The sequence below is a fragment of the Vollenhovia emeryi genome, unplaced genomic scaffold (assembly GCF_000949405.1).
Source record: "Vollenhovia emeryi isolate VEMERY1.0 unplaced genomic scaffold, V.emery_V1.0 DF939122.1, whole genome shotgun sequence".
Classification (NCBI taxonomy): Eukaryota; Metazoa; Arthropoda; class Insecta; order Hymenoptera; family Formicidae; genus Vollenhovia; species Vollenhovia emeryi.
In genome coordinates this window covers 920,461-930,383 of record NW_011967244.1, presented here as the reverse complement: position 1 = coordinate 930,383, position 9,923 = coordinate 920,461, and the positions used below count along the sequence as shown (strand labels likewise).

Here is a 9,923-nt window from a genome sequence, read left to right as displayed (position 1 = left end):
TCTCTCTCTCTCTCTCTCTCTCTCTCTCTCTCTCTCTCTCTCTCTCTCTCTCTCTCTCTCTCTCTCTCTCTCCCCCCTCCTCTCTCTCTCGCTCTCTCTTTTGCTCAAGGGTCGAAAAATCGACGGCGCGGGGCGCCGTTTACGCGTGTTTTAAAATCAATGGGTGGTAAACGAGGACGCGATCGGCAAACAATGCGCCCCGGCGCCGGAATATTGCGCCGCTGCAATAACCCTGTACAACTTTGCCTTTACCTCGGCGAGCATACCACCGAAATACGGCCGGGTAAATATTTGGACGCGCTTCCTCCTCCCTTCTCCATACATGTAAAATATAAAATCCGCGAATGCGCGCGAAAAACGGCCCAACGACACGCGAGTCCCCGCGCTATTTTGCCTGATTATCGCGCGCGGCCGAGTGTTTATTTCCATTAAAATGCCACGGTAACTTTTAAAGCGCTAATCGAGTCCACATCGCCCGGCATATTTCGCTTCCGTCATATACACGCCCTCGATTAAGGTGGAAAAAGCGCCTGAAATTTACCTTACACGCGTGTAAGCACCGTGAAAAATTCTGCGCCTTTTTTATCTCAACGACACGTCGTAGAAACTTCCGCGAGACCGATTAAGATTGGGGAAATAATTTATGGAAATCGTTAGCCGAGAGAAACAGTAATTACGTAGACGAGGATACTTTGTACACGGAGAAAACGTGTCAAATCAAAAGTTATATACATAAATTAACGCGCTTATTGTTTTGTACATGTCTAGAATCTTGTTTGAAGTATTTAATAATCTTAAATTTCAACAATGTTCATCTTATTTAAATACTAATACTATAATCTATTATATACTATAACATTTGATTTGAAAATGTTGTTTCCCCGTCAAGAAAATTCCGAAACAATAAGAATTTTTCTTGGTTGAACTGTATAAAATGGTTTCATTTAAGCAAGTTTAAAGCAATATAATCTCAATTTCAAGATTTCCACGGTGAAACTAAAGATATTTTCAAAGCAAGAAAGAATATTCTTTTTTGTGTGTATTGCTTCTCGTTATTATTTCCAGAGCGCCTTAGCACCGTTAAAAATCCTGCTTCTTTTTTATCCTAACAACACATTACAGAAAACTTTTGCGATTGAGATTGGAGAACATTAATACAAATTATTAGAGCCGACGTGGATACTTTATGCCGCCTCTCGCGTTATATAATTGTTTCAAGAATTAACGCGTTCTATAAGCACCGTGAAAAATCCTACTCCCTTTTACCCTATCATCGAAACTGTGGCGGGATCGATTGAGGAAGAATTGTGTAAATCATTAGCCGAGAGAAACAGTAATTATGGAATACTTTACACCGCCTCCCGTTATATTAATTCAAGAGTTAACGCGTCTTACAAGCACCGTGAAAAATTCTGCTCCCTTCTTTTATCCCAACGACACATCGTAGAAACTTTGGCGAGATAAATTGAGATTGAAGAGCAATTATGTAAATCATTAGCCGAGGGAAACAGTAATTATGGGATACCGAGGGGGAAACCGCTAACCAAAATCTTGTACATCAATGCCCACCAATACCCAGTGGGCATTACTTTATCTTATTATCTTATTTTATCTTTATAATGTCCCAGAAAGGCCTGATTCCCAAACTAATGCCCCAAAAGATGCCTAGTAATGCCTAGTAATGCCCAGTAATGCCGCAAATCTATACACCACAATTATGTATATGTACTTTACATTGCCTCTCGTTATATTATTTCAAGAGTTAACGCGTCTTACAAGCACCGCGAAAAATCCTGCGCCCCCTTTTTATCCCAGCGACACGTCGTAGAAACTTTGGCGAGACCAATTGAGATTGGGGAACAATTATGTAAATCATTAACCGAGCGGAACAGTAATTACGGGAACGAGGATACTTTATACCGCCTCTCGTTATATTATTTCAAGGGTTAACGCGCACGGTGCTCCCGAAACGGCGGCGTATACACAACGTTGCGCCGGGAGACCGCACGGCGATCTCGGTTCATTATCGCGACTGCTCGCGAGGCGGGCAGAACTTAGACCGCGAGTTCCGTAATTGCTCCCAGCGAAGTGTTACATCCGCGTGCGTGCGCGCGCGCGCGAAAACAAGCCGAATTGAGTAAGGCGCTCGTGACCGGCGAAAGTTTGCATTAACGATATTACAGCCCCGTGTAAACGGCGCTCTGCCGGGCGATGTGCGCCATTTTCAAAAGGCGCTCTCTTTCGCAAGATTAGACTGCGCGGCGGTTAGTCCGGCGGATAAGACTCGGGCGCCGCAAAAAGTGAAATTGCACGCGTAATATCTGCACGGCGGGATCTCTCGGATCGGCCGGTGATAGAGCCGGCGGTAACCGGCGAAAGGAGAGCGCCCCGGCGGGGCCCGACGCGTTGAAAATAATTGCAAAACACACGGCGTTACGTTGTAATTATATCATGCCGCTCGTAGAGAAAAAAAATTGTATCGCTGAAGCTTAAAATAGGAGATATCGGATTTGCGATATCTATTCGCGCTAGCAACATTCCAGATATTATTTAACAATCATCGTTAACGTCAAAGGTTATTCGAATGTATTTCAATTATTCATTATTTTACGTATGGAAACGCGCTCGTACGGGAAAATTGTTTTTTTTTATCTAACTCGCCTTTGTGTCGGTGAAATTCGCTTATACATATATGCAATATTTTACAATTGGATATGTTTTCTCTTTTCTTTCTGGTTCACCAAATTAAATGGTATATACATATTAATATGTAGGTTACTCCCGAGTCCGGAAACCGGCGGCACAATGAGCGGGATTAATTAACATGGATATGGAGCGCGGTTCAGCGTTGAACCCGCCGTGTATGTGTCCGGGAGACTAGAAATCTATCTAAAAATTTTCTCTCCGCCGCAAAGCTCGACTTATTATTCGTAGAATATCTGACAGGCTTGACATAAATTTCCTCAATTCCGGAGAGAACCGAGCGAGGTCGTAACCCGTTTAATTTTCGACATCGGTCACTTTTAGAGCTGATGTCAAACTGAAATCCAGTTCAATAAGGTAACATTCGTGTTGCGAAATTAAATAAAAGGCAAACCTGTATCTGTTTAATTCTGCAAAATTTAGCTCGCCGAAAAAGCCCGTTTTCAGACGCTAACAATCCAGAAGCTACCAATTCCGATACTTTGATACTAAGGGACTTTGACGCTGGATTTTTTCTGTTTATATAAAAAAGTGCGGTCAGCGGTAAAATTAATCTTACAGGTCTACGGCGGGAAAACCGCAGGTTGCAGATTATAAGTGACTTAAAATTTAAACATTAATGTTAAACTCATATTCGAAGATACGGTCTCAGGTCATATTGCTCAGTTTTGTACGCAAGAAACACGGAAAAGATGCACGTCTGTGAAATTTAGCTCCGCTTTATCAAAAACCGTGAAAATTAATTACAATTCTACATGCCTCTGCGAGTTTTAAGGTTCTCGATGGGTCTATAGAGAAAGACGAATTAAAAAATGAAGCTAACTTCGCGGACTCCACTAATCTACCTCGCGATCGAAAAGTATGCGATTTCGATATTCAAGACGCCAATTCGGACATTTTTCCCGGGAAGAAAAACCGATTTCTCACGGCAATTGTTGAGTTTCGATGCCGCGAGTGTGGCGCGCAATTGCACCGATCGAGTGCAATCGATTCTAAAAAGAGACGAATTTCGAGAAAGTGGAGCCTAACTTCACAGACGTGAAAGATGCGGAAGCTCGAAATGATACTTGCATCTACCTCGCGATCGAAAAGTACACAATTATGTTATTCAAAACGCCAATTCGGACAATTTTCCCGGGAAGAAGAAACGATCTCTCACGGCAATTATCCAGTTTCGATGCCGCGAGTGTGGCGAGCAATTGCACCGATCGGAGTGCAATCGATTCTAAAAAGAGACGAATTTCGAGAAAGTGGAGCCTTCACAGACGTGAAAGATGCGGAATCTCGAAATGATGCTCGAATCTACCTTGCGATCGGAAAGGATACAGATTCGATGATTCCAGGTTGATTTTTCCCGGGGAAGAAGAGACGATTTCTCACGGCAATTACCCAGTTTCGATGCCGCGAGCGTGGCGCGCAATTGCACCGATCGAGTGCAAACGCATGAATTTTTCTCGGCGCCAAGGTAATCACAGAGGTAAAAGAGAAAGCAAATTTGAAATTCATAGTTTAGCCAACCCCTCCCTCCCTCCCGCCCGCCGTATCCTCCGTCCATATTTCTCCGCGGATCCGTTTTTCCTCGCTCTTTCCTTTATTTTCTTCCTCGCTCGCGGGAACCTAACCTAACCTAACCCGTACGGTCTTTCCAGTTTCGACGCGAAAAGAACAGCGTGAGAACGCGCGCGGCCAAAACGGCCGGGGCCTCACGTTCGGGGACCCCGTTCGCTCGGGTCACGTTCGCCATTGTGCATCGCGCATGCAAAACGCCGCGCACGCGGCCCTGACACGGCCGCGTACGAAAAGGAGAAGGTAACTCACCGAGCGGCGACGGCTCGTTCCGCGTGCCTGCCCGTCATCCTCGAAGAATCCTGGGCCGGTCGTGCTGCGTGGGAAGACTCGCGGCGAGCAGATCACTCCATGCCCGATGCGGCGCGCACCAGCCTTCGGAGCAGAAGAGGAGAAGCGTTTCTCTCGTGCGAAACGCCGATTCCGCGGACTCCGAGCTCGCTTCGCCCGAGCGGTCGGAAGTTGGCCGCGAGCGCGCGCGCACGAGAGAGAACCGCGAAACCGGTAGGGAATTGAAATCGGAGCTCGCCCGCGCGTACCTTCCTCTTTTCTCGCTCGCTCGCCCCGCGCGTGGTATCGGACGATCCCGTTTGTCCAATCTGCGGGCGGAACAAGCGCGATGCGTCGCGTCGGGCGGTGACGCTCGATTAAGGAACCGGAGGGAATTGCACTCCGATCGAGTTACTCGCTTTCGATCGCGCTTCTAAAAGATGGAGTCAATTAAGCGGAGACTCGGCACACACCGATTTACTCAGTTCGTTACGTGCGAGGGTAGGCGCGCGCTCGCAATTACGGGGCTGCCCCCCCCCCTCCCCTTCCCCGCCCCGTCCCGCCCCGCGCCCGGACGCGACCATAATTGCACGCACACGTTCGTTAATCTTTACCGGCTCGCGGTAATTAATAATTAATCATTCGAGTTTGTGGGCGTAATTGGCTGGAATTTAATCGGCTACATCGGATAAACTGATTTGTTACGCGAGAGAGACGGCGGGGGGCGGCCGGAATAAACGAATATCAAATATTACCGCGCTTTCGGGGGAAAAAAATTTGAAAGGGGATATCGCGCGGATCAGACGCGCGGCGAGCGCTTCGCCCGACGTCCCCGTAGCTTTTCGCGCACGCCGCAGTCAACGAAGGTCGCCCAACTTCCGATTGTAACAATAGATAACTGCTTTTCGCTCTGCGATAAGAATCTTGTCGGCGGCGCCAGCGCGGTCGGAGACGTGTGCGATTTTGGACTCGAAAATTGGCGGACGGCGTACCGCGAGAACTGCCCTTGCGTCGAATCAATAACACTCGAAATTGTATTTGGCTCTTCCCACGAGTGCCTGCGTCAATTTAAAACGTGCATCACGGCATGCGTTGCCACAAATCTCGAAATGCTTATCGTAAAAATACGTAATACAATTTGAGTCACGCGCTCGTCGGCCTTTCGCAACCTCAATGGACGCCCGAGCGTCGAACGTCAACGTCGCCGTCAACGTGTCCTCAACGCGCAGTCCGGGGGGGGGGGGGGGGAGGGAGGAACGAAAGGATCCCGTCGCGTTCAAAAACTGCTGCAACCGCGAGTCACCTGAACGGCGTCGCGTCAAACGGAGAGCCGGCTCGGGCGAGCGAGATCCCGTCCGTGACAACGCGCGAGGCGAGCGAGAAAGGAAAGGAGACGGCCGTTTCCTTGAACTCTCGGCTGCGAATTCCGCGCGCGCGGCTGGGCACTCCGATCGCGAGAAACCCAGGAGAGGCTCTCGCCGGCGGGGAACAACGTGTATATACGCGCGCGCACGCATGCAATTCGGGTGCAGACGACGCGCGTGCCGGCGACTCGACGGGGTAGAACGCGGGGCGTTTTTCAAACGACTGGCGACGGGAGACCCGCGCGCGCACGCACCTTCCTCAATCTCTCTCTCTCTCTCTCTCTCGCTCTCTCCGCGGCGCGAAAAAACACCAGGACGAGACGGAAGGACGCGCGCTCTCGCTCCTGTCACCGCGAGAGAGCCGAGTGCCGCGCGCCCGGGTCGCGAGGGCGGCGAGGCGCGCGTCGCGCGCCTGTGCGTGCGTGCGTGCGTGCGCGCGCGCGCGCGCGTGTGTACGTCGCGTGTCCGGCCCTCAGGCCGCAGAGGACTCACCGGTGTACGGCGACGGCGAGTGATCCCCGGAGCGGCTCCGTACGCGCTCGCGAAACGCGTGTGTACCGCTAACACCACAGGTCGGGGCAACCGACCGACCGACCGATCAGCCCGACCGTACGTAACCGTGAAAGGCGACTGCGACTTCAACCGGAGTCAGCGCCGCACCGTCGCGGTAGTAGGGCGGGGAGGGAGGGGGAGAGGCAGCTCCGATCCTCGCTCCGTTTCGCTCGCGCTCGCCAATGGCGCGGGCACTCCCCCCTCCCAGCCATCGCGCCCGGCGACCAGCTCGACGACCGCCGCCGGGTGGGGGGGGGAAGGATCGCGCGCGCCGGGTTCCCGCGTCGCCCGCCAGGCGGCGCCACCGCACGGGCGCGCGGACTCCCTCGACAACGGTCCCCGGAAAATACGATGGGAGTGGGCGAACGACTCGGAGCGCGGCGATTTGCTTTTCACACCGCCGACGCGGCTCGATGGCGTGGCTTCGATATCGGGAATACCCGATGCCGTCGCGAGCGACCGAGCTCAATCGAAGCTTATTTATAAAGTCGGTATATCCCACACAAGGCGCCCACCTCTTCCCTCTACTTTTTTTTATGAGATGAGTATATAAATATCCGCGATAAGCGAGTGCTCTTTTTTTTCCTTTGACGAGTTCGGGCTTTCGACGACCAGCATTGCTCGTGGAAATAGAAGTATGCGGTTTCCTCTCGCAAGGAACGTATCTCTCATCGACGATCCTGCCGCGCGGCGTCGCGACAATTTCGAATTTGCATGCGGAGTTTAATAAAATTTATCTTTATTATGAAAATGAACGTTTTACATATGGTGCGAAACTGTAGGTACAATAAAAATTATGCTAAATCGTAGAAATAACGAATTGACAAACATTAAAATGAGAAGAAAGAAAAATCCATTGAAGTGGGGGAAAATAAAAATCGGCACATTCTTACATGTCCATATAAACCTCCGGGTTACCACGAATCGTTTCTACATCCGTAACCATAGATCATTTTACAAGAAACGAAGTCAGTCTTCGCCATTATCAAGTTCGCAATATCCAGGAAATTTGTAACAGAACCGAACATTCCTGTCGGACTCTTCAGACGAGGCTTAATTTCAGATGCTCGTAGAACTCAATATTCACGTATGTTACAAGAGATATTTTTTTTGTAAATTATTAAAAACGCTATGTACAATCGAGCCGCAAAGTCACGAACTTTGGGATCGTTGCTATTTGTTATCAGAACCCTATAATTAATCATCGTGATTCTGACAGGAGGAAAGCGCAAGAAACTTGTAAATTGTGCAACGAGAGACGATTTATTATCTCTAACTAGCTGATCAAAAACTTTAGTATGTACTTTTATATGCGAATTTGGCCAAGTGGAATTGCTCGAGCGAAAATTGGAAGTCACGCGCAACAAATGTCCGCCGTTTTCTCAATCAACCATCTTTTTTTCGTCGTGGAACCGACGCAAGGAAATCTTTACTGTTTTATACTCCGTACATTAGAATTTCGCTGACACAAACGTATATGCGACACACCTGAAGGAAAGTCGACGTGATATCGTGAATGAAACTGCACTCGTAACACGAGATTGTGAAATGAACGTTGCCAGGAGCAAATTAATAGAACCTGCATTTATACATATAAAGCGGCGCGTGACGCGATCCAAGGGCGGAAATGAGACAGAGTTAAACGATGGCGGTTTAGCAAAGTAATCGAGTTTTGCGTCGTGGTGGTAAATAATTGAACATGGTAATCAAACAGGCTCCCACACACGACCTCTGATGTTACCGCAACATGTTCAAAAATTACAAACTGTACCAAAGGCTGCCGTCATCTCGAGCCATGCTACAACGCATCGCTCGCAACACACTAAAAATTTCCTACACTCGGCCTAGAATCCTCTCTTTTTTTCTGTCTCTCCCTGTCTTGTCCGTTTGTCAATTGTCAGTGAACATTTGTCTTTTCTTTAACTCTCTTTTTTTTATCTATATTAAATTATATCTCAATATACTGTTTTATTTATATATCTATATATATATCTATGTATATATCACGCCAGTCTCGCTGTTGATTTAGTAACCTAGGTACACTTCATTAACAAGCACTGGACCAACTCTTTCCTCCTCCCATTTGCCGACGAATCTTGAAATGTTCAATGTCAATTATCGCTAAATTATGCTGGCTTCTGCGAACCCTTCTTGCCGATAAGCGATTTGTGGATATGTGGAATAACACCTGCAATCAAACAACGACATATACAATTCCTTCCTCTCATTCTCACCGGTACAAGCCGAACAAGAAGGAAACGATACTCTTAGAGAGTTCTAAAATTTGTGGAGTGAAAATACTGCCATGGAGTGAAATGCTCACCCTATTGGCGTGAATATTTCCTCCAACAGAGTGAATTTTAACTCCAATGGAGTAAACATTTCACTCCATGGCAGTATTTTCACTCCACAAATTTTAGAGAGTAGATTACTAAATTCTAAATATACTGTCGCGTACAAAGTGTCGTCCCAGAGAAATTACTGATGACTTTTCAAATTGTAAATTACTTGCAACGATTGAATTGTGTCAATACTGTAATTATACAAGCGGAATAGGTCCGGGAAGAAACGTACCTCCTCCTGCAATAGTTGCCTTAATGAGACTATCTAATTCTTCGTCACCACGTATAGCGAGTTGCAAATGTCTAGGTGTAATACGTTTGACTTTCAGATCCTTTGATGCGTTTCCCGCCAACTCCAGCACCTGAGCAAAAAGGAAACACAGTCGTTTAACGAAGCGTTTAATGAACCGTTAAATAAAACTAAGCGTATTGGCAATAATTTCAGTAATTACGCGAATAACCAAGTAACGAGCCGTAAAAGCGATTGTTCGTCAACAGAAAACCGAGTTTTCCCGCGCGGCAACTTTAATTTCAACGGATACACCTCATCACGAATATTTAAAGCGCTGAAAAACAAAAGCCGGGAAAAACAGCCGTGTTTTTTAAGCCAAGACGCCCCTCCCCCCCTCTACTCGATACCCAGCTGCTTCTTTGTCTCGCTTCCTCCTTCCGCGCCGACATTAAGCCCGACACGAATACCCAATTGTTCAACTATTTACACCGTAAGCAACGTCGCGCTCAAATTCCGTTGCATCTCTATCGGACTGTATCTCGCGTCCAAGTGCGACGGCAGTTAAATTACGATTCGACGATTGGAGACAAACATTTTCGTTGCCCTCGCAAACGCGTCAGGTATTTCTCGCCTAATTAACTCGGATACTATCTGCACAAACGACCCCGCCTATCTCGTCGTTTCTACTGTTTACCGTTCGCTCCCTATCTTCCTTCAACTGCTCGGGACACTCTTATTTGTCTACGCGTCTCCTTTATTAATATCCCGACAATAATTATTGCTCGCCGCGTCAAACCCGGCGAGACGCTACTCGGTGAACTCCACGGAGCTCCTCTCGGTCTCGGTTATGATATCAGTTACAATCTCCCGCATTATCTCTTTCTCTCTCTCTCT

General features: G+C 47.9%; 2 protein-coding genes across 3 annotated transcripts in view; both read right to left on the bottom strand.

Moving 5' to 3' along the window:
- The window catches only part of LOC105569878 (cadherin-87A), a 252,472-nt gene extending 245,944 nt beyond the window's left edge, over positions 1-6,528 (bottom strand). The window contains exons 1-2 of the mRNA XM_012026669.1: positions 6,396-6,528; positions 4,522-4,644 (exon numbers count right to left, since the gene is read on the bottom strand). Coding sequence (XP_011882059.1) covers positions 4,522-4,559 — 38 coding nt within the window. The 5' untranslated portion in view covers positions 4,560-4,644; positions 6,396-6,528. The remainder of the gene's footprint in view (positions 1-4,521; positions 4,645-6,395) is intronic.
- Positions 6,529-7,177: 649 nt separating this feature from the next.
- The window catches only part of LOC105569876 (histone H2A.V), a 10,029-nt gene continuing 7,283 nt past the window's right edge, over positions 7,178-9,923 (bottom strand). For both annotated transcript variants that reach the window (XM_012026667.1, XM_012026666.1), the window contains 2 exons: positions 9,030-9,159; positions 7,178-8,643 (listed from right to left, as the gene is read on the bottom strand). In XM_012026667.1, the coding sequence (XP_011882057.1) occupies positions 8,582-8,643; positions 9,030-9,159 (192 nt within the window). In that variant the 3' untranslated portion in view covers positions 7,178-8,581. The remainder of the gene's footprint in view (positions 8,644-9,029; positions 9,160-9,923) is intronic.